The 25931-nt window shown below is 36.9% G+C and overlaps 1 protein-coding gene across 4 annotated transcripts in view; it reads left to right on the plus strand.

Moving 5' to 3' along the window:
- Positions 1–25931, plus strand: part of CDK19 (cyclin dependent kinase 19) — a 178058-nt gene that overhangs the window by 110730 nt on the left and 41397 nt on the right. For all 4 annotated transcript variants that reach the window (XM_060030087.1, XM_060030089.1, XM_060030090.1 and 1 more), the window contains 2 exons: positions 17209–17319; positions 18781–18921. In XM_060030087.1, the coding sequence (XP_059886070.1) occupies positions 17209–17319; positions 18781–18921 (252 nt within the window). The remainder of the gene's footprint in view (positions 1–17208; positions 17320–18780; positions 18922–25931) is intronic.

Genomic DNA, 25931 nt, shown 5'->3' on the forward strand with positions numbered 1-25931 from the left:
CAGCACGTGGGCTCAGTAGTTGTGGCTCGCAGGCTCTAGAGCATAAGCTCAGTGGCTGTGGTGCACGGGCTTAGTTGCTCTGCGTCATGTGGGATCTTCCCGGACCAGGGTTCGAACCTGTGTCCCCTACATTGGCAGGCGGATTCTTAACCACTGTGCCACCAGGGGAGCCCTTGATTTGTTTTTCTTCTACTCTTTTTTTTTTTTTTTTAAATCCAAATATTCAACCAGTTAGATATTCATTTAGGCTAACATTAGCAAATAATTCTGGAAATGGGCATGTGCAAACATCTGAGCAGATGTTTACTTTTTCTTCTCTATGGATTTTTCTCTCTATATATTTAAAAAATGTTGAAATCTCTCCTATAGTAACAGAGCAAAACAGTATAAAACCACCTCTCTGAGCCCTTAGTGCCCCTCCATTCATAACCAAGTGGTTTCTCCTCACCATTAACTATCAAGGGCAGCCTAGCTTTTGTTGTAATCTGGATTTGTTTCCACCTTCCACCTTGGTTCAAAAAGTATTGAGGGGCTTCCCTGGTGGCGCAGTGGTTGAGTGTCCGGCTGCCGATGCAGGGGACACGGGTTCGTGCCCCGGTCTGGGAAGATCCCACATGCTGTGGAGCGGCTAGGCCCGTGAGCCATGGCCGCTGAGCCTGCGCGTCCGGAGCCTGTGCTCCGCAATGGGAGAGGCCACAACAGTGAGAGGCCCACGTACCGGGAAAAAAAAAAAAAAAGTATTTATTGAGTGCCCACCACATGACTTGCCTTGTTCTCCTTGAAGTAAATAACGATGAGTAAGACAAGCATGGTATCTATCCGCATGGAATTTATAGTTTCAGTGGAGAAAACTATTCTTTTGAAGCTTCCTCCATGCCTCCGACACAGGTTGACAAATCCAATAGACACTTCTCTCAACATTTGAAATCATTATCTGTTCTCCCTTCTGAGAGGAAGGAAATTCTTCATGGATTTTATAACCGTACATTTTTCTCTCCTCAGAGGAGGAGACTTCTACTTCTTGAGCACATATTCTGAGTCTTTGTGTGATCCTCTTTCTCTTAAATGTCTCTTTTTCAGTCCCTTAAATGTGTGTGTGTGTTTTTGCCTCAAAAGAGCTCTCTGCTAATTGACCTTCTCATGAAAACACTTCCTGGGCAACTTCATCTCTGTGCTAATGACTCCCCAGTTTTTTTGCCTCCAGTTGAGTGCTGTCTGCTGAGTTCCAGATCCATATCCAAGACCACCATCCTTATGCCCCATGGACATCTCAAACTCATTAGGTCTGGTTCTAAAGTCAACATTTCTCTCCACCTCAAAGCTGTAATGCTTTTTCTGAAATTTGTAACATTATCTATTCACTTGCTTATAGCATCCTAGATCATTTGCCATCAGCCTATCAGTTACTAAATCCTACTGATTCTGTCCTGCCCTCTTTTTATCCATCTTTCTATCCTTATTGCTGTTACCCATGTCAGGTGCTATCCTCCCTCCCTCTCTCGTTTAGACCTGTTGGCCTCATCACTTCCAGCATTAGCTTTGGCCTATGCTCCCACACTCCTGGGGCATATATAAATTATCTAAATTTATTTAGTCATGGAACCTATGCCTTGAACAACTTTTGACTTCTAGGTTATATGAGAACTTAAAAATATAACTAAAAGGATTTACTGATACTGACTATACTCATATATGGAATGACCATAGAGTTTACCAAGTAGTTAATATAGGTATATATCTATATATAAAAACATTAGGATATGTATAAAAATATAAATAATTCAAGAGGCCATTTGTTAAATTCCAAATGAGTGGTACATATAATTGCCATAGGGGTTTTGAAGGGCATGAGATTGTTAATAGTAAAGTCCTTAATGAATGGAAAGGAACAAAGGAAGTAGACAGCTGGCAAGGCTAGTGAAGGATCGGGAGTGGATAAAAGGGAGCAAAAGATAACGTAAGGTAAGTCATAAAGATACATGAAACGGAAGTTAGTAAAATTAAAAAACAAGCTTTCTGTGGATACTCTGGCTGCCTAAAATACATGGTGTGGTTGCCATGTTAGTGAAAACAAAATCTGTTTTTTAAATTTAATTTTTATTTTATATTGGAGTATACTTGATTTCCAATGTTGTGTTAGTTTCAGGTGTACAGCAGAGTGATTCAGTTATACATATACATTATATCCATTCTTTTTCAGATTCTTTTCCCATATAGGTTATTACAGAGTATTGAATAGAGTTCCCCATGCTATACAGTAGGTCCTTATTGATCATCTATTTTATAGGTAATAGTGTTTATATGTTAATCCCAAACTCCTAATTTATCCTCCCCCCCACCTTTCCCCTTTGGTAACCAAAGTCTTTTGATTTCATTGCCCTGTAGTCCTTTAATTTAGGGACTGGACTATGTTCCTAATCCTGGCTAGTCATTTTGTAGTTATCTGCTCTTATCAAACATGCAATTAGGCAATAGACTGTGTTTGTAACCAGAACAAACACATCCTTTGACACCAAAAAAACAACTTAAAATACATGCCCTCATGATCTGTTGTACGTGTATCTGAGCTATGTGGTCTTTTGTCAATATTCTAAAATTCTGAGATAGCCTAGCATTTTCAAAAATCTGTTATTTTGGTGATCTCTTTATAAACAATCTTAACTAAACTTTTAATTTCAATCTTGTCAATTCCAGAGATTATTAATATGTATAAGTTACAATGGGGGGGCATTCCAAATATATGTATATAGGTTCATTTCTTAGAAATCATTCAAGTCTTAGCGTATGTCATCTGTCTTATTAATACATCTTTTTCCTCTTTTTAGAGTTTTCTCTGTGACTTTTGAAAATTATATTTTTTCTTCATTACCATTTCAACTAGTACTGTTTTTCAAGTTGGTCGTACTAAAAGTAAGAATTGACACATAAAAACTCAGTTTAATATAAAACAATTCTTGGTTTTGAAATGGAAATTATAAGGTTGTTAAGATTTTTCCTGAATGCTCTATTCAAAATACTTCTTAACATAATATCCTGGAGCAGTGGTTTTCAAACTTTTTGACTGTGATCCACTCTTGCTCTGGCGCTCTCTCTTGCTCATAACCTATGATGTGCACTGGTGTTTTCAATTATTTTCTACTCCAGTCCAGTTCAATGATTTCACTTGGGGAGTCGGGTGGGGAATGCTGTTTGCAACTCACTAAACTGATTTCATAATCCACTAATGGGTTATAAGTTGCAGTTTGACAATATCTTAGAGTAGATTTTTCTAAAAATTAATTCTTAAAAACTGTAGAACATTATAGGGTAGCAAATCAAAATTATTCATAATTTGTTCCTCTAGGTAACTCCTGTTGACATTTCAGAAATATTAAAGAAAAATATGAGTGATAAGAACATATAAACATAATAAGAATTCAAAAGATATAGAAAGACTTAAAATGAAAAATTTTACACTTCTACTTTCCTCAACCTAGTCCTCCTGCACAAAAGTAACTACTATAGATGACTTCTTCTGGCCTTACCAATGCTTTTTATGCATATGCTAGCACATGTATATCTTTTAAAAACAGCAAGGGATGCTATACATTCTGTTCCATCTTTATCACTTAATATCACCAAAAATACAGATCTGTTTTATTCTTACTTCATTCTTTTTAATGGCTATTTAATATTTTACTGTAGGGATAGACCTTAATTTATTCAATCAGTTTCCTGTTGATACCACTTAGATATTATTAAGCTTTTAAAAAATTCCCCAGTCTGATAGATGAAAAATATGTCTCCATTGCTTCAATTTGTATTCTTAAATTAAGTGAGATAGCCATATTTTCATATAATTTTTGACTATTTAAATTTGTATCTATTTTTTGAAATGTCTGTTCGTATTCCCTACCCACTGTTGAAGTGTTTTTCTTTTTTTCTTAATGATTTCTTATAAGCTCTATAAATCAAGCAAATTCCCTCTAATGTCTTACAATTTGGTGATGTTCTCCAAGTTTGTTGTTAGCCTTTGTTTAGAATATATTTTCTGTGAAAGATAGTTTTGTAGTCAAATTAATCCACCTTTTCCCTGCGGATTTTATTTAAAAGGAGCTTTCCCCAGAGTGGATGTTTGTTTCTTTTAAGTTTAAAGAGTGTGATCAGAACTTATGTTGGAGAATAACATTTCAAAGAGGACAGTCTAGTGAGATTTGACATTTTATATGTACCTTGCAAACAGCCTTGAGTAGATATTAAATTTCAAAGCTCCAAAATCATTCCCAGAAAGCTTACTTAAATGTTGTCCTTTTTGCATATGTGCTCTGATAAACACAAAATTATGGAAAGTTATAGTGTTGTGAACTATTTTTTTTGTTTTTGTTTTTGGCTGCGTTGGGTCTTCGCTGCGGTGCGTGGGCTGCTCGTGGCGGTGGCTTCTCCTGTTGCGGAGCACGGGCTCCAGGCACATGGGCTTCAGTAATTCTGGCACACAGGCTTAGCTGCTCCGCGGCATGTGGGATCTTCCCGGACCAGTGTCCCCCGCACTGGCAGGCGGATTCCTAACCACTGAGCCACCAGGGAAGCCCTGAACTATTTTAATTATTATGGTGATTTCTAGTTTTTTCCTAAACAGTGTTTAACATATTTTCATAAAAACCACATATGTCACATTGTAGTTATTTAAAAAAAATTAAAGTTAACACTCAGTAGAAATAGAATTTATTGATTAAATCTAGTAGATGTTTAAAAGAAAATAATAAAAGAAATAATTTTAAAAGAAAGAAGTAATTTATTTCATTGTGGAAACTCATCCCCCTCTGTGTTTTCTCATAATGCGTATAAAGATTTCTTAGCAGAGTAGGAAGGAAGTAGATTTTCTATTTAATGGAAACAATACAGTAGACATTTCCTGGATTATATTTTGGTTAGATCATTTAGTAGCTTTCCTTATTACTACTGTTAAAATTCCTGTGAGGTCTTCAGGAACTACAAATGATTAATTTATTTGAGCCTTGACTTCACTGCATTTATCTTCTCTAGAAGCACAGCGATATGAAATACATTGGATTATTGGTACTGATAATTTAGCCATTAATAATTAAAACCCTTAGCTATAAATTGTAAATGTTAGTACATTTCGTTGTAGCATCTGGGGTGGGTTTTCAGACCAGTCATTCTGAAAAGTGGAACATCTAACACATGTTAGACAAGTTCCTTCAGAAAGCAAAAGCCTTACCCTCTCCCTATACATCCTCAGCCAGTACTGTCTAGGAACTGGGGGGCGGTGCGGGGGAAGAGATGAATTCCAGGGCTACTTGGCTGCCTGTTTTTACTAAAGAAAATGTAACCTGTGCATTTTAGAAATGTATTGGGTTGGCCAAAAAGTCCATTCAGGTTTTTCTATAACATCTTAATGGAAAACCCGAACGAACTTTTTGGCCAACCAAGTTATAAAGATATGGGTTAGATATAAAACCAGATAGCTTGAGAGTGCACTGAGATAAAAATAAGGTTTATTATGGGTATCTAAGATAAAACTACTACTACATTATTTTGCTGAATTAATTAATTACCAATTTCAAGTTATTTTTCAGACATTAACTTTTTTGAACATTCTTAATTCTGTTTGTCAGTTTCTTATTGATAATGGCAGTTTTGAAAACAATATTCTCGCAATGTGGGATAAATGTCATCTAACCAACGTGTTCAAAAACCAATTCATGTACCATTGCTTTCATTTTCTTATTCAAGAAAACTTGTTGAGTGCCTACTTTGTGCCAGGTCCTGTGCTATAAGTGGTTTTATAAATATTCATCTGGAAAGAAGAGAGCTATGCTCTATTACATATGATAGAAGTCTGCCATAGCAAATTTAGAATAAAGTAGGGATTTCATTTAATATTTACTCCTAGAAGATGAGTAATGAAGGAGTTCTTAGATTCAGTATATTCATGACATGATGAGAATATCTGCTAGTACACTTTTCTTGCTGGTTGAGTCTCTGTAATTCTCAGTTCCCTCTCTCCAACAAGCATACTTCATTAGGAGTACCTTCTCTGACTTTCCAGACTAGGTTATGTTTGCTGTATATGCATATTCTGTATTTTTCTTAATAGCCTCACCATAATTATAGTTTTAAAATTATTTGCTTTATCTGCCTTCTCTTTGGTCTCTATTAGGCCATAAACTCCCTGAGGCTCCCTGTGCCTGAAATTTGCTGGGCACTTAAATATTTATTAATGAATTTTGACTTTTTTATGTCATTGCTACCTGATGGGTACTTTCCATCATGTTTCTGCCTCATCCCCATGTCCCAGGGCAAGGCTTTACAAGAGACAATAGGTAATGGGTAGAATTCTGTGCAGTGGAGACCTTGGGAGCCCATTCATGATGATTGTAAAGGGAGTATCCCAAAGGTGAAGGCCACAACTTATGCCAGTTATGATATTCCCTTTATCAGGGCAAAGCTCACTGGTCCTTAAGTTGGATCTTATCTACCTGCCTCATTGCTGGTTAAATTTTTTTTTTTTTTTTTTGCGGTACGTGGGCCTCTCACTGTTGTGGCCTCTCCCGTTGCGGAGCACAGGCTCCGGATGCGCAGGCTCAGGGGCCATGACTCACGGGCCCAGCCGCTCCGCGGCATGTGGGATCTTCCCGGACCAGGGCACGAATCCGTATCCCCTGCATCGGCAGGCAGACTCTCAACCACTGTGCCACCAGGGAAGCCCTGGTTAAAATCTTTACAGTGCAGTTTTATCTTGAATCTCAGTCTCCCCCCGCCAATAAATTATTTGTAGGAAAAATAGATTTAGCCTTTGGAGTGGATGGTTTTGAATGTTTTATTTGGGAGTTTTACCTTTGAAGCCATTTAAGATTTTAGGATGGGAGAATTAACATTATTAGACTCTTCATTTTAGGAAGATATCTTGATGTCAGTGCATGAGATGTAGGCGATATGCATGTCAATGCGTGAAAAGATAGGCGATAGATCATCACTCATTAATTCAGCCACCATTTGTTAAATACCAACCCTGTGTCAGGCTTGTAGACAATGGAAATGTAGAGATGGAAGACATAGTTCCTGCATTCTAGAACCTTACAATCTATTAGGGGAGATAGATAATTAAACTACATTATAATTTTATTTAATTAGTGGCATGTTAAGAGAAATACAGGATGGAAGGAAACACAGGAGAGAGGCACCCACTTGGACTAGGAGTTTCAGGGAAGGCTTTTTAGAGGCAGTGATAAATTAGTCCTTTCTAAAAAGCAAGTAGGCGTTAATCAGGTGAAGAGGGTAGGGAAGATGTTTCCAGGCAGAGACAAGAGCACATGTATAAATACCAGTTAAAGGTTTATTTTAATTGTCAAGGTGAGAATTCATGAGTGATATTTAAAAGGTGGAGTATATAGCACTTCTTCAGTAACTGAACACTGGTTTTAAGGTTTTGAATTTGCCTTGGTGATTGGGACATACTGGTGTGATTGCAAGAATAGTGGACCCACTATTCTTGGGTGGAGGTGGGCAAGTGATGTTCAGTTTTGGATCTGTGGGTTTTGAGGTGCAGTGGGATTTCCATATGGATGTATAGAATGCACAGTTGGAAACTGATGTCAGAGTTTAGGGGTGAGATTAGGGGTAAAGAATGAGGTTTGAGATTCTCAATAGTAGTAGCTAAACCTCGGACACATGGGTAAGGTATCAAAAGAGACTGCAGAATAGAGGAGAAGGAAAAGAGGACTAGAGACAGAGGGGAATAAGAAAATACTTTTTTTCTTTTGAAGGCAGGATCTAAATAAGGAGTTTTAAGTTAGTTTTTTTTTCTCCTCATTTTACTTCAAGGAGAAAAAAGGATAAATGAGGAGGAAATAAACATTTGTTAGGAGTTCATATTTACTGAAACCCCAAAACACTGAAAATATGCCTAAAGTCAAAGATAAATTTAGTTTTGATAATTGTGAAGGTAGGGAAGGTTTACAGCAAGGATCATTGAAGCAAGGAAAGATTTTCTTATTACCCCTCAATGAATCAAAATGCCCCTGAGAATTCCAGGTAATTTAGGTTTTACTTTGTAAACTCTTTATTTTGATTTGTATCTTTTATTTTTTGTATTTAAAGTTTATATACTCAGAGTGCCATTGAAAAGTAACTACTGTAGCTGACCTCTGGCCTTACCAGTGCTTCTTAAGCATATACCAGCATGTATGTATATCTTTTAAAAATACCAAGGGATGCTATATATTCTGTTCCATCTTTATCACTTAGTACTATATCTTACTAATCATTCCAAACCAAAAATACAGGTCTATCTTATTCTTACTGCATTCTTTTTAATGGCTATATAATATTCTACTGTAGGGATGGACCTTAATTTATTCAACCAGTTTCCTGTATCCAAGAAGTGTATCCAATTTTCTCATTTGGAATATGTTACATAAAAGATTAAATACTCATATTTTAAAAGAACATATATGCTTTTGTAGTCAAGGGGATGTAAACTTATTTCTTACAGACTGCACTTGGTTTCAAATATCTTTCTCAGACCAAGTACATGTAGTACTTGAAGTCAGAGAAGAGGAAACTAGATTGTTTGTTGCAAATGGAAAGCGAAATAACTTTCCTATAGCTATACTATTATTATAGAATCTACTAGAGGAGTGTTTTAGGCACTTTGGGAAGGAGATGAGATGGCATTTCCCATTGCAGCATCTCTCAAACAAGTATCTCTGACTGCCTGGAGTGCTTAACCTTTCTCACTTATGTACAGCATAAGTAACAGCTATTGTTTGTCAAGAACTTGTAGCATGCCAGACATTCTACATCTGTTATCTCATTTAGTCCTCACAACGTTCTTGCCAATAGTGGTAGGTATAAGAGTAATAACTATAATTTGTCAAGTATTTAATATTTTCTAAGCATTGTGTTATGTACATTTTTTTAAATCCTTACAGAAACTGTATGTTTGTCAGTAGATATTTTTATTCCTCCATAACGCTTAGAGGGGTTAAGCAACTTGCTTTGTCATAGAGCTGGGTCAGGGCTTAAACTCAGGTCTCTGAATTCTAAAATCTGTACTTTTTGCATTATACCTGCTACCTCACTATTACTTCTGTTGGGTGGCGATGGGGAACATTGACCTCCTTGAAGCTTCTGACTGGTACCTAAGCAGTGTCACTAGAGTAAAATAAAGCAGAAAATTTAGGGCCGCCTTGAACCAGGGCTGGTTAACTGTTTTATAGACCCCTCTTCAGCATATGAGTGCCACCTGCTGGAAGGTTATAATGTATCTACGTGCTTGTAAAGTCCTTCCAAAAAGGTTGTCACAGGTGTGAAAGTGTCAGGTTTCAAAATGTAAGTTTTTAAATTTCAGTTTAGGAATGCTGGGGCATTTTGAAGTTAGGTGAATCTCCTATTTGCCATAAAGTACGTTGCCTCATTTATCATCATTTTTTTTTTTTGCAGAGAGGGGAGGGTTACACATTAAAAAAAAAAAAAGATACACTCCGTGAGTGCTTTCTAAAATAAAGTTTTCTTTAAAAAAATTTATTTATTTATTTATGGCTGTGTTGGGTCTTCGTTGCTGCGCGCGGGCTTTTCTCTAGTTGCGGCGAGCAGGGGCCACTCTTTGTTACGGTGCGCGGGCTTCTCATTGCGGTGGCTTCTCTTGTTAAGGAGCACGGGCTCTAGGCGCGCGGGCTTCAGTAGTTGTGGCACATGGGCTCTAGAACGCAGGCTCAGTCATTGTGGCACATGGGCTTAGTTGCTCCACGGCATGTGAGATCTTCCTGGACGAGGGATCCAACCTGTGTCGCCTGCATTGGCAGGCGGATTCTTAACCACTGTGCCCCCAGGGAAGTCTCTAAAATAAAGTTTTCTAAAAATAAAGATCAATGGTCAAATGAATCATACCATTACTTATAACAGATCAAATAAGAATAAAAAATTGGATTTACTTTGAGATAAGTGCGTTATTGAAGTATAAGAGGACCCTTTCCAATGAGATACCCTGAAAAAGAAAAATCTAGAAGCCCTGGGGGCATCAGAGACTTGGAGAACAGAAAGTACGGATGAAAGAGGAAGAAAGATGTGTGGATAAAAATACAAATGGATTCTGTAAATGTTAATTTAGCACAAGGCTCAATGGAGTCAGGATCCTAAATAGTGCTTTAGAGAAAAAAGTTTAGGATTATAGCTTTAGATTGTTTTATGTTTAGGATAGTGAAGAGTAGACACTTTAAATAGTCACTTAGATGCCCTGGAAGGGGGATCAGATAAAAGTCTTGGCATGCCCACTGCACATTCTTCATTAGGCTCCTTTTGGATCACGTTAGTACTCTGTAAGTGTCTGGCACAGGGGATGTTATCACTTAGTGTGGGATTTTCACAGGAAAATCATGCTATACTTAACTGCTCTTTATGTGATTAAAGCATATTTGTAGTTGCATGATGTCATGTTGAACAAATATTTGTGTGACAAGAGATTAAACTCCGTTGGTAAAATCTGATTTTGCCAAGAATTCAGGAAAGTACAAGCATGATCATCTCCTTTCTTTTATCCCTTCTCAGATCAACTGTGTAAGAAGCTTAGCTAGCATGATAGTATTGATATCTTAGCAGGTAGATTTCTGGAGAGAAAGAGCTATCTTTTCTGTGTGTGTGTGTGTGAGTGTGTGTGTGTGTGTGTGTGCGCGCGCGCGCGCGCGCTCACGTGTATGTGTACATTATAAGAGTAACGCTCATTTAGAAAACTTGTAAAGTAGAAAAATAGGAAGAAAGAAAAATCACACATAATCCCACTACCCAGAGATAACTATGTTGATGTTTTGATATATTTCCTGGTTTATAAACATATTTTATATTTTGCAGCCTTTATTTATTTTAATTTATTTTTTAACAAGAGAAAAGCATACAAATTTTATTTGATGTTAAGTTTTGTGTGACACAGGGCCTTTCCTAGAAAAGAAATGAAGATGCCAAGAAATGGGTAGGCCTGAGGCCTGATGTCATTTTTAACAAAGAGCAATAAATTTCAGAGACATTACAAGACAAAGGAAAGGGTTTTTAGACTTCTAGGGGCTGCAAACTGTGGGAAGGTAAATGTATAGGGGAAACCAATGGAAGATAAGGGCTGTCTTAGCATGGCTTGTTTGTGCTGGTCCAAGGCAATGCTGACTTTATGTCTTCTTCATGGTCATAAAACTTCCCTGGGAGAGGGGATTTATGGCAGTCCTCAATTCTTAGAGTTTCTACTTTTAGTCAGATAAGGGAAGCTGCAGGAAGGCTCCTTTCTGCATCTGTTGAATGTCAAATGCCTTCAGCTCAAAATCATTCTTATGCCAAAGTGTCATATTTTGGAGTGGCATATTCTGATCCCCTTCACCCTCCTGCAAAATAAAAGATGAAATTTAAATCTGATGAAGGCAAATAAATGGGAAATTCTGTACCAGTGTGCCTGGCTAGGGAAAAAAACACATTTTTTCCCTTTCTCTGATTTTATTTCTCTGACAATAAACAACATAAAGTAAATTATTGTTAGGAAGATAATGTGGTATATATATTACGTATTACCTAACACCCAGGGGGAATTCTGATGCAGTAACCAAACCTGTTATTATTTCTTTTATAATAAAAGTATGAGCATTCACACTCAATGGACTAAATAAAGACTATAGCCACTTCATGTTAGTGCAAATGAGATACTTCTATAAAATGAGTATTAAAGGGGAGTTTTCAAAATAGGTAAAATTATGACTGTGATCCAGATGTAAAATGAACACATTTTAAAGATTTTATTTAACTTATTAAATGAAGGAACCAAGTAGATGTTATAACCCATTCAAAGAAGAATTCATAGGACAGACACATTTATAGATCAGGAATATTGAAATGATGTGCAAATTAAGGCAAAACTAGCATCTCCCACAATGGGAGAGGGAAGTCAACGAACATCTACTGGACAGGACAGAATTTGTGTGTAGATAGACATGACTTATTCTGCATCATTGTCAGTTATCTATAATGTACAGAGTTGTAAAATAGCTTCCATAGAATCAGAATCAGATAACCTGAAATGATGTGCCTTTGACAATGCATTTTTCCACTTAAGTGTAAATTTTTTCTCTTACCTGAGTTACTAGAAAGCTTTTGGTTTTCTGAGCTCTCTAGAATTATAGATAAGGGATATAGAACTATAGTATATTTGATAGTGATAGTACTTTGCAGACAAATAAAGATGCAGAGGGGTGGTTATCATTTTAAATAGAAGGACTGTAGAAGACTTGAGGAGGTGATATTGAGGATTGAGCTAAAGTAGATGAGATTTTTTTTGCCTGAGTAACTGGAATGATGGAGTTGCTTCTAACTGAGATTGGGGAAGAGCAGTTGGAGAAGAGGGCAGGGGAGGTGGAGATCACAACCTCAGTATCGGCTTTTAGCCATTCAAGTAGAGATGTTGAGGCAGTTGTATATACATGCGTAGCTGCACTTCAGGGAATCTGTGTGGGCTGGAAATAAACATTTGGGAGTTAATATGTACAGGTGACATTTAAAGCCTCCAAACTGGATGAGATCACTTCTACATGCCACACATTGTACTGGTCCCTGTAGAGATATATTTAAAATTGTGTTTGTCCCCAAAAAGCTTATGGTCTGCTAGAGGAGGTGGATGTAAACAGTTAATACTGTATAAAAGTATACTAATACAAATACATATCAAGTATACTAACATAAATACATATCAAGTCTACTAAGATAAATACATATCAAGTACAGATGATTCAGGGAAGTCAAATCTGAGTCATCCTAAACTCCATCACCCCCAAAGTCACTCATTCAGTGGCCCGACCATGAGACATGCACGGAAGAAAGTCACAGCGTGGTACCTTGTATATCAGCTGACTTCTCCACTAACCCACCGTACCCAGCATGTTTCTAGTGATATTGGAGAACCTCGCTGGTGACACTTCTGCATGGCTTACAAGCCTCCTTATTATTTGCCCTTTGCCTTATCTCTTGCTTTACTTCCTCAGTTCTGTCCCTAGTGACAGAGATGATCGATTTCTTTTTGTTTAATTGAAGTATAGCTGATGTACAATATTATATGTTACAGGCATATAATATTAGTCTTTCACAGTTTTAAAGGTTATTCTCTATTTATAGTTATTATAAAATATTGGCTATATTCCCTGTGTTGTACAATATGTCTTTGTAGCTTATGTTATGCATAATAGTTTGTACCTCTTAATCCCCTATCCCTATATTGCCCCTCCCCACTTCTCTGCACTGGTGACCATTAGTTTGTTCTCTATATCTGTGAGTCTGCTTCTTTTTTGTTGTGGTCACTAGTTTGTTGTATTTTTTAGATTCCACGTGTAAGTGTATTCCACATGTAAGACAGTATTTGTCTTTCTCTGTCTGACCTATTTCACTTAGCATAATACCCTCCAGGTCCATCCATGTTGCTGCAAATGGCAAAATTTCCTTCTTTTTTTATGGCTGCAACTCTGTATTTTTTAAACACCACTCTGGCTATAGAGTGAAAAATGAATTAGGAGAGGGAATGAAACAGACATAGTTTGCTGTTTATTAGCCTCAGCCTGCCTTCACATTGATATTTAGTGACTTATAAAGACTTGAAGGGTTGGAATTCCCTGGTGGTCCAGTGGTCAGTACTCTGCATTTCCACTGCAGGGGGCACGGGTTTGATTCCTGGTTGGGGAACTAAGATCCCACATGCCGTGTGGTGTGGCCGAAAAGCAAAAAGACCTGTAGGGTAGAAAAGGCATAGTAGGTATGCAGAAATGGAAAGTGTATGTTTCTATATAATGCAGTTTTGGAGATAAGGGGAAATTTTCTAGTAAATGCATGCAGTTGCAAACTTTACCCTCTTCCCTCCTGTATGTCATATTAAAAGGTAACCTGAATGAATGGCAATTCCTCAAAAAAATCAAACATAGAATTACTATAGGGTCCAGCAATTCTACTTCTGAGTATATAAAAGAATTGAAAGCAAGGACTCAAACAGATGTTTGTACATCAGTCTTCAAGGCAGCATTATTCATAATAGCCAAAAGGTAGAATCAACCCAGATGTCCATGGGATGATGGGAGGGATGAATGAATAAGCAAATGTGGTGTGTACATACGATGAAATACTACTTAGCCTTAAAAAGGAAGGAAATCCTGATACATGCTACAACATGGATGAATCTTGAAGACATGTTAAGTGAAAAAAGCCAGACACAAAAGAACAAATATTGCACAGATCCATTTATATGAGGTACCTGGAATAGTTAAATTCATAGAGACGGAAAATAGAATAGCAGATACCAGGGGCTGGGAATGGGAGATGCATACTGGCACAGAGTTTCAGTTTGTGAAAACATTCTGAAGAAAGGATACAGTGGTGGTTCTTACACAACAATATGAATGTACTTAATGCCACTGAACTGCATACTTAAAAATAGTTAAAATGGTAAATTTTATGTTATATATATTTTACCACAAAAAAAGTGACCTGGAAATACCATGGAGCTGTAAGAAAGAACAGAAGGATTTCTGTAAACTAATATTGTACTGGTAATGTGAGATTTACAGGATAAAGTTAAAAATAAATAGGTGCTATCTTTTGTGTAAATATTCATATTTGCTTTTATTTGCGTAAACAAACACTGGAAAGATTAACAAGTAACTAATAAAAGTTGTTACTTCTAGGAGGCAAGAGGGCCTGTGGTCACTGGAAGCAGGAGTGATAATGAGACATCTCAATGTATCTCCTTTTATGTACTTCTGATTTTTGAACTATATAGATGTATAACCTATTCAAAATAATGCTCAAACATAGGACTTAAGGGCTTCCCTGGTGGTGCAGTGGTTGAGAGTCCGCCTGCCGATGCAGGGGACACGGGTTTGTGCCTCGGTCCGGGAAGATCCCACATGCCGCGGAGCGGCTGGGCCCGTGAGCCATGACCGCTAAGCCTGCGCGTCCGGAGCCTGTGCTCCGCAACGGGAGAGGCCCGCGTACTGCAAAAAACAAACAAACAAAAAAAACCAAAACAAAATAACATAGGACTTAAGGTAGATTCATTGTAGAGTGATCAGTAATTTGTAGTCACAAAAAACATAATTTTTTTAGAGGTATTGATTAAATGTTGCTACATGTGACGTGCCCTCTCCCAGACAAGTGGGGTCCAGGGTTCAGGAGTCTGTGCCAGTGTTTGGTGTTTCAAGAGCCTGGTTTAGATGCAGAAGTGAGTTTCACCTTTCCTTCCCCTGCAAGCAGGAAAGAGAACATATATTCTGGGTAGACACTTAATAAAATCAAATTCTCTAAGTTCATCAATAGCAAGGTTGACCATGGCAAGTGAGGTCATCATTAAACACATCATTTGACTGAGTCTAGGAGCCTAAAGCATTCAAAAAGCAGGAAACTGTCTGAATATAGCTCTGCATTAATCTAAAATGCCGCTTTCTCTGATTCCATCATTAATTAGGAACATATGATGTGTAACATTTGCATCTGAAGCCAGAAGCAGGACTGCTTAAGATTTCTTAGGCCATGGGAGCAGAGACAGTAGCTGATAGCTGAGCACCCACCTAATTCTGCACCCCCAACCCTACCCCTCAGCAAGGGAGTAGGACTGTTGTATCTTCTCTGGTCATTTTTCTTCCAGCTCCTTCTTTCCCACCTACATCCAACAGGAAATACAGGTAGAATCCTGAGGCAGGCTGTGAGAAGTAAAGACCTGCGAGGGGCAGCTCAGCCCATCCTACTTTTATTTCTTAGCTGTGTTCCAGGGCATATGGTTTGGAGGGAGAACCCAGGGAGTCACATCTGGGAATCATGCCCAAGTTATAGCTGGTAGAGCACTTTCCAGCAAGGTTGTCAAGGTGTAGGTGAAGAGAAAGAGCTGAGTGACAGAGGCAAAATGAGAGAATTGAGAAATCTGTCATTGAAAGTAGTGAAGAAATACACAACTGGGAAGTGGCCTATAAAAGTTGCAGAGGTGGAGTTCAGATGACTTTGACATGATTCCAGCACAAGCATTCAAGGTATGCGCTACTCATTTAAAGTTATTAAGATGACTAAGTGATTTATTTCTCTCTGCCTCATTGATCTATTTGTATGTCTGTCTTCCCTACCACATTGTAGGAATTGAAGACAAGGACTTTAGCTGAACTGGAAAAAGCATGGACTTTGGAATCAGGCAGATCTATTTAAATCCAAACCTCTTCTCTTTCTAATGTTGAACTTTGCTCAAGTTATTTTTATTACACTGAACCTCAGCTTCTGTGTGCATCATAGTGTTGTTAGGAGGATTAAGTGTGAGAAAGACAATTTATAAACTCTGCCTTTTTGTATCTTCCACAGAGCTTTACATTTAAAAGGCATTTGAAATATTTATCAAACTGAGTATGTTTCTACCTATTAAGTCTGAACCCTGGTTAAGGACAGCATGAGGCAGGCATATTTATAAGGCTTTCACCTTGAGCAGCTAACGTTATTGTTGCTAAATATTTTATCAAGCAACTGCCTGTTATGTGCCAAGTACTAAGTTTTCACTTGCTGATCTGGTCTATCTTTCCTTCTTATTATCAGAGTCCAGCTTGAAGCTTTCTGCTTTGTGTAGGCCTATTCTTTTCCCTATTTACAGGACCTCTTCTCCACACCAATTTTTATCAGTGGGTTTGAGAATCATTGCCTTATGCTCATTACTCTTCTAAAAAACCTCAGTCTCATGCTCTAGGCATGGATAAGTTAGGGATTGTTAAATATCTTTCCTTCTTTTGTCTAATATTTATTGAGCACATACTGTGCTGGAGTGGATACAAACAGTATTTCTGCTTCCCAAGTTTTTCCTCTAGTTAAAAAAAAAAATACGCACATGTAAAATATATTTAATTATTTAGCAATATGATATTACTTTTGCTTTTACTATTTTACATTTTACCATGTAAAAGGATCCCATTTTAAAAACACACACATACACATAGAAAAAGGATTGGAAAGAAATGCACCAAGATGTTAACAAAGCTTATCTCTGAGTAGCGGTATTTGGGTGTGCATGTGTGTGTGTGTGTGTTTAATGTTGCTTATCTGGATTGTCTAAATTTTCAAAAATTTCATTTTGAAGTTATGGGAGTTAAGGCAAAACTAGCATGCCAGTATGCATCATCCCCCCTCCCCTTGCTAACAGGATAGTGACCCCTCTCTTCCTCTTGCATTCAGCTTTTGCGAGAATTGAAGCACCCTAATGTGATCGCCCTGCAGAAGGTGTTCCTTTCTCACAGTGACAGGAAGGTGTGGCTGCTGTTTGATTATGCCGAGCATGATTTATGGGTAAGTCTAAACTCACTTTGTTTTTAGGGTAATTTTATATAGGTATGAAGAAATAAATGTATGTGTTCCATACTGCTATTGCACAGAAAGGAAAACTTTCTCTGTTGACCATAGTTCAAAATAAATATACTAAATGTAAATTTTGATTTAAAAGAATTAGAGCAATAAACATTAGCATCCTGTTTTACTGAGAAGATAGTATTTGTAACATTCAGAAATTTCACTTCAAAAAATCTTACTGAGTGGGAAATTGTAATTTTAGCCAGGTAATTAATGGCAGTTTACTAATATGTGTAGTGAAAATTGCTTTCTTTTGTGGTCCACACAGTAGTTCAAATTTAACCAGTTATGTACCTGTGAATAGTTTCTCTCTCTAAATTAAGGTCAATCTTGCAGCATTTTGCCATTTAAAATGGACTCCACCAAATGGAAGAGTACCTACGGTTTTGCAAATATTAGGGTTGTTTTTATCAATATATAAAAGAAGCCAAATTTTTAATTCCAAATGTTTAAAGTTAGGAATCAGGGCATTTAAACATTTTATCCCAGGAGTTGCCAAAAGTAAAAAAAATCCAATTTGGCAGTAAGTTCAAATTTTGGATAATTAAATTTTGATTCAATATAGTGTGGTTTGTCATCTATAAAAATTATAAATCTTTTTAGGAATAACTTTAGCAAACTCATAGGTCTTGAAGGAGATTTCAGTTTATGCTTTTATAGCAGATATTGACAACAATCTCCTCTGCCATGGATATTTAGTACCCATTTTGGCATGTTTTGGACAAGGGTGGAGTGGAGATAGAGGTGGATGTGAGGGGTGGGCGCAGGTAGAATTTCTTCCCCTTCATTACAAAGTTTTATAACCCACAGTGTAACATGTGTACATAAAAATTTGAATATGATGATCTGGTTGTATTTATTTCAATGGGACTGAATTCTTCTTTTTTCTCTCCCTGCTTCTTTCTAGTAGTGATTTGCTATTTAATATTGACTACTAAGAATATATCCTAATTTCATTATGTGCCAAAGAAGGTGAACTTTCCAATAATTCTAATAATACATATAGCCAGTGATGTTACCCAAATGCATTAACTTTTTATAGAATAAGAAAGATTTACAGGGTTTTTTTCCTTTTGTTTACTCTTTCTGTCAGTAGGGAATACAACTAATGCAATTTTTTAGGCAGGTTTTTAAATACCAACCCTTTTTACTTCTTGGTTTTATTTAATGAAAATCTTAATGGTTTCAGTAAATCTAGTCATTATAACCACATTAATACTGTCATATTTACCCTCAATATAGGTTGTTTTGGTTTGTTCTTATTCAAATTATTTTTCTTTGTGTCATTATTGGCCTTTAATAAGTAATCTTAAAATGTAGAGAATTTATTGCAGCCTTGATTATGTTGTATTGACACAGGCAAAGACTATGTTATTATAATATATATATTTTAATTTTTAGCATATTATTAAGTTTCATCGTGCATCAAAAGCAAATAAAAAGCCCATGCAGTTGCCAAGATCTATGGTTAAATCATTACTTTACCAGATTCTTGATGGTATCCATTACCTCCATGCAAATTGGGTGCTTCACAGAGATCTGGTAAGTATGTTTCTTTTAAATCGCTCAATATGTGTCTTTCTCTTTTCAGAAATATCTTTTCTTCTTGGTACAGTTACGATGAACATGAATTATAGAAAAATTTGAAAATACACATAAGCAAAAAAGAAGGAAATAAAAATCGCCATAAGCCTATGATCAAAAGATTACCATTATTAACTTTTGGTGTATATTCTTCCCTTACATTTACGCACAGCTATAAAATGTCATTGTGATTTTCAACAAATGATTGGCATAATCTTTTTTTTTTTTTTAATTTTTAATGGAGTATAGTTGATTTACGATGAGCGTAATCTTAATGGGATGGCCATATGCGAAACAAGTACCTTTTGATTCATTTTGTTTTTCATAATTTTGCTCACCATTAGTAAACAGTTTAATAATTAAAGACTGAGTTCACATTGTTTTCAAAGCTAAACTGAAATAATGACACTGCCTCCAGTAAATAGAATGTTATTAGTATTAACAATAAGTAAATAAGTAACTAACAGGGGAAATATATCAATACTTATTAGGCATATTATCCATAATTCAAATGTTTGATGTTTGGTTTTACTTTTTTACTCAGTACACATATAACAAACATTTATTAATGTCAAGTTATTTTATTCATCTTTTCATTGTTATCATTTTAGTTTATGTTGATGAGATTTTTTGTTCTTAAGAAATATGGGTACTTAATAGCTGTAATACCACTGAGTTTATAGTTGCAAGTTTTATTTTGCTTAGGCTTTTGCAGATTCTAGGGATATAGTAGGGATAGATCTAGGTCGACTCAATTTTTTTAATTGAGGAGAAGTATTTATTATAGAAAGGAATGAATACATAAGGGGATCTAGATAGTACCCCTTGCTACCTTGTTAGTCAGGCCTAGTCTTCTGGCTTGAGCATCTCTTGATGTGGCATTGAAGTTACATTGGGGCCAAATGACAGGGACCACAAAAATGCATTTACCATTTCAATAGAAGCATTTCACCTCATAATTTTAAACTAAGGTTCTCAAAGCCTTCCACTTATCCACGTTACTATTAACCGTGAATCAGCATGTTTTAAAATGATCCTTGGGTACCTGAAGTTGTTCTAGGTCAAACCTTCCTTCATAAATGGTTTTAGATTTTAATTTGCTGTATATAACATAGCCTATGTGAGTTATATTTTTGAGGTCATATTCATGTTTGAATCATTGATCAGAATCCTTTACTGAAGATTAACTGATCTCAGCTCTTCTCTTTTTGTCACAAAATTGTATATTTTGTTCTACATAGCATAGATTAACACATTTTATTTGTGATGTCACTGCCTGAATATCCAGTGGTACTAAAACCTAATATAACCAGGATTCAGTTTTCTCCCATCCAAACTTGCTGCTGCTTTAGTGTCCTCTATTTTGGTTATGGCAACACCCGCCTCCTAGCCTAGAAACTTCTTTTACCACTTGCAGACCCTTGTACTCCACATCCAGAACTTGCCTAATCCTGTCAGTTTCACCTCTAAAATATCTCTTCCATTCATCTGTTTCCATTCCTAGTGCCTCATTCCTAGTTCAGGCCTTTATTATCTTTTTCTTGTAGTATGGTGCTAGCCTCTTAAATTGTCTCCTTATCAACAATCTCTTTCCCTTCCAGTCCACTTTAGATCTTCTGAATAATTACTCAGCCCCTGCTTAAGAACTTTGAAACAGTTTCTCATCGCTTACAGACTAAAGCTATAGTTCCTTTTTTGGCTTTTGAGGTCTTCTCAGGTATAGCTCCAACTGCCTTTAAAAATTTTCTTCTGTATCCCTGTAATCTTTTACTTACACTGTACTGTTTAACTATTGATTGTTCCCTGGATCCTCCTGAGAGTTCTTGCCTCAGTGGCCTTTATTTCTCCTGCTAAAACTCCTTACCCCGTCTCTACGTATTCAAATATTACCTGTCTTTCAGGACCTGCACAAATGTTAAAACTTATCCTCATATCCATCATTACTTAGAAATAATCTCTCCTCCTTGTTGGTTGCTGTTGTACTTCATCTTTACTTCTCTTCTGGCATTTGCCTATTAGTACTATAGTAATTTATATAGATGCCTAGAAGATGTTCTAGACCATAAACTTATTGAGAGAGTGGGGTCTATGACTCATTTTGGTACACTACTGCTCCAGTACACAATAGGTACTGAGTAAATATTTCCTTAGTGAATGAATATCAGTAAGAATATTAATTACTACGGAATGTTTTTGGATCAGGTAACATATGTATTCAGCACACTTCTCAAAATAAATTTTTATTATTTCCTTGTATGTTCAAAGCATGAAAGGGTGAGGACAGTACAAACATGACTGTATCAAGACCTTCTCAGGAGTTTAGTCTGAGAGAAGAAATAATGACATGTACACAAACAATTTTACTATCTGATAGACGAGAGAGAATGTGAACATGGCAATGTGAGAAGTACAGACTAAATGCTATTCAGGGTTAGAAGAGGTTCTGAGTGGGGGAATAAGGACAAGCTTCAGAGAGGTGCCATTTGAGCTGGACTTTGAAGGATGAGTAGAATTTAAATAGAGATTTGAGAGATGAGGGTAACCTAATGAAGTGTTAGATGTAACATTTCTGAGGTGAGAAAGCACTTGAATTATCCCAGAAAGAGTGTGTAGTTCTGTCTGGCTCAAAAATGGATAAGCTGAATTAGGGTAGTATGAAGTAAGACTAGGAAGATATGGGTTGGAGCCTGATCGAGGAAGGCCCTAATATCAGGCTAGGGAGTTTGTTTGTTTTTAAGTGCTAAAAGTTTGTGAGCAACAGAATGAAGTTTTTTTTTCCCAAATGAAATTATTTTTCTCCATTAAAGAAGCCACCATTGATTATTATTACTTCATCCATAGCATGGACACAATATGTATGTTTTTAATTGAAGTATAGTTGATTTACAACGTGGTGTTAATTTCTGCTGTACAGCAAAGTGATTCAGTTATATTTATACACACACACACACACACACACACACACACACACACACACATTCTTTTTAAAAATATTCTTTTCCGTTATGGTTTCTCATAGGATATTGAATATAGTTCCCTGTGTTATATAGTAGGACCTTGTTGTTTATCCATTCTATATATAATAGCTTACATCTGCTAACCTCAACCTCCCACTCCATCCCTCCGCCAACCCCCTCCCCCTTGGCAACCACCAGTCTGTTCCCTATGTCTGTGATTCTGTTTCTGTTTCATAGATAGGTTCATTTGTGTCATACTTTAGATTTCACATATAAGTGATACCATATGGTATTTGTCTTTCTCTTTCTGACTTGCTTCACTTGGTATGATAATCTCTAGTTGCATCTATGTTGCTGCAAATGGCATTATTTCATTCTTTTTTATGGCTGAGTAGTATTCTATTTTATATACGTACCACATCTTTATCCATTCATCTGTTGATGGACATTTAGGTTGTTTCCACGTCTTGGCTGTTGTGAATAGTGTTGCTATGAATGTAAGGGTGAACGTATCTTTGTGAATTATGGTTTTGTTTGGATATGTTCCCAGGAGTGGGATTGCTGGATCATATGGTAACTCTATTATTAATTTTTTAAGGAAACTCCATACTGTTTTCCATAGTAGCTTCACCAACTTACATTCCCACCAACAGTATAAGAGTGTTCCCTTTCCTCCACACCCTCTCCAGCATTTGTTAGTTGTAGACTTTTTAATGATGGCCATTCTGACTGGTGGCACCTCATTGTAGTTTTGATTTGTATTTCTCTAATAATTAGTAATGTGGAGCCTCTTTTTTAAAATAATTAATTAATTAATTTTTGGCTGTGTTGGGTCTTCGTTGATGCGTTTGGGCTTTCTCTAGTTGTGGCAAGCGGGGGCTACTTTTCATTGTGGTATGTGGGCTTCTCATTGTGGTGGCTTCTCTTGTTGCAGAGCATGAGCTCTAGGCATGTGGGCTTCAGTAGTTGTGGCATGTGGGCTTCAGTAGTTGTGGCGTGCGGGCTCAGTAGTTGTGGCTCGCGGGCTCTAGAATGCAGGCTCAGTAGTTGTGGCGCACAGGTTTAGTTGCTCCGCGGCACGTGGGATCTTCCCGGACCAGGGCTTGAACCCGTGTCCCCTGCATTGGAGGATTCTTAACCACTGTGCCAACAGGGAAGGTGGAGCCTCTTTTCATGTGCCTATTGGCCGTCTGTATTAGCATGGACACAATATCGAAGATGTGTTCTGAAGGTGGTTCTGACCTAGTATAACACTTGTTTGTATTTTATCTATACATTCCCCTAGTGCCTCTACTGCTTAAATAACTCTAATAAGATTTGAAACTTTAAGCCAGTAGGAATATAGTCTGTGATAGCCTACTCAATTCTTTCTCTGATCATGAGGTCTGCTATCTGGACCATATTGTCATATTGTCATGGTTTTGCCAAAGTATTTTCAGGAGTAGAAGATTTAAACTGTATGTTTACTTTATAGATATATTCAGTGGTAGATACAGAAAGATAGAGTATATCAAGTATGAATATGGTTAAAAGGGATATGTTGGAGACATTTGAAAAATTATTATTTTGTATGTGAGCTGAAGAGTAGAGTTGCATTTTTAGTCAATGAGTTAGGGTTTTTAAATGCTTCATTTCTTATTATGATAGGGAATCTGGCTTTACACTATTTGTTAGTCACAACTGTTTCAGAGTGCCTACCATCTCTAAATTTTAATTTGGTGTGAGAAACCTAGAAAATCCATACAATTAAAGGTGTTAGAGTAAATATAAATTTGCAGTAATAGTATAACCTAACAAATTTAAAAAGTAAATAAAAACCAGTGTTTTGGACTTCACACAAAGAAGCATTACATCATCAGTGAGGTTGGTGTTTTTCATTGTGATTGATTTCATATCTAGAACAGTATTTTAATTATGTCATTTGAATACTAGAATTTAATACAGAAATAGAGAATTTAAATAAAGTCACCAAAAAGATGACTTATATTGAGGAATTGCTTTAAAAGGAAAGGAGAAAAGGAGCTAAATATATTCATCTTAGCAGAGAGACAGTTGAGACATAAGTTTATAAATATTTGGAACTTGTAAACACCAAGGGAGGAAAGATGTATTTTAATTTTACAGCAGGATATAGCTAAGAGTAAGAAGATGAAATACAGGATGACTCATTTTTATGGGATTACTATTCTGGTAGGTTGGAAGAATGCCAAGATATAGTTTATCTCTTTTTCAAAATTATGAGCTTCTTGGGCTTCTCTGGTGGTGCAGTGGTTAAGAATCCGCCTGCCAATGCTGGGGACACGGGTTAGAGCCCTGGTCCGGGAAGAGCCCACATGCCTCGGAGCAACTAAGCCAGTGCGCCACAACTACTGAGCCTGAACTCTAGAGCCCGTGAGCCACAACTACTGAGCCCGCGTTCCACGACTGCTGAAGCCCACATGCCTAGAGCCCGTGCTCTGCAACAAGAGAATCCACCACAATGAGAAGCCCACCCACTGTAACAAAGAGTAGCCCCCGCTCGCCTCAACTAGAGAAAACCCGTGCACAGCAACAAAGACCCAACACAGCCAAAAATAAACAATTAATTAATTAATTATTTTAAAAATAAAGATACTACATGTGGGGGCAATTTGTTATTAATAGACACGTAAAATATACATAGCCAACATGTCATAAACAGCCTACAGCGCTGTTGAAAATCCAGTAAAAATTCTGCCTGAACCAACGGTGTGTCATAAGGAAGAAAAAAAAATATCGCCAAACCAAAACTATGTAGTTTTGCCAGTTAATATGCCAAAATCACCCAGAGCCATTTATTACACATTTCTCTGGAGCTAGAATGTCTGTTGCTTCATTTTAGTTAATCAGCAAGTCCCAAGTTTAAACAACATTTATCATCTCACAGATTCTATGGGTCAGGAATCTAGGTGTGGCTTACTTGGATTCTCTGTGTCAGAGTCTCTTTGAAAGGTTGCAGTCAACTCAAGTCTTGATTGGGAAGAGTCTACTTCTAGTTCACTCACGTGGTTATTTGCAGAATTCACAGGCTGATGGGTGGAGGCCTCCTTGTTTCCTTGTTACGTTGACTTCTCCATAGAGCATCTCAAAACATGGCAGTTCTCTTTACCAGAGTGGCAAACTTGAGAGAGAGAGAGAATGTGTGTTAGCAAGATGGAAGTCACAGTCTTCTGTAAGTTAATCATGGAAGTGACGCCTCATTACTTTTGCCGTATTCTGTTCATTAGAAGTCACTAGGTATAGCCTACACTCAAGAGGAGTAGTTACGTAAGAGTGTGTATACTGGGGGTGGGGATGATTGGAAACCGTGTCTGAAGCTGCGTACCATAGAGTCTGAGAGGCTTTTAAATGATGTTTGGATCCTGTTATTGTCCTTTTAATTTAGTTATAATATAGTATAGAAAATGCAGGAAGCCCCCTCCTTTCATATATAATTTTTTCCATGTATAAAAATTGCTTGTGTAGTAAGAGTTTCGGGATAGTTCTAGAGAGTGAAAAAACATTATAGTGTACCAATTATTCCTTCCCTTTTACGTTCTTCAGTGATTTATTCCCAGAATTTGGTATATGTTCCTTACTTTTCCCCTCCTCTTCTCTTCCCTCCCTCCTGTCCCACCCTGCATTGAACCACAAGTTTAATCCACTTAAATCTGGAGGGTGTGTTCAATTGAAATCCAGGATTTTTCACTTTGAACATACCTAGAGGTTCTTTCTTTGTTATGCAGTCTGAGGCATATGCTTATCACTAATATTAGTACTTTTTTATTTCTATTTTTCTTTTTCACACATTTGTGTAAAGCAAAAGTAAAAATGCAAAGGAAACTTTAAATGATAGCAAATCCTTTGTTTTCCAAGTTTGGTAATGCTGCTGAGTTGTAACAGCTAGCTGACAAGCAGTGAAAGGACAGCATGAAATATAGTCCTTTAGCCAAAAAGAGCATTTGAAGACTTTTTAGGAACAGCACAGCATGAGAATCCAATATATGAAGTCAA

Source organism: Delphinus delphis, chromosome 14, assembly GCF_949987515.2.
Source record: "Delphinus delphis chromosome 14, mDelDel1.2, whole genome shotgun sequence".
In the NCBI taxonomy this organism is placed as follows: Eukaryota; Metazoa; Chordata; class Mammalia; order Artiodactyla; family Delphinidae; genus Delphinus; species Delphinus delphis.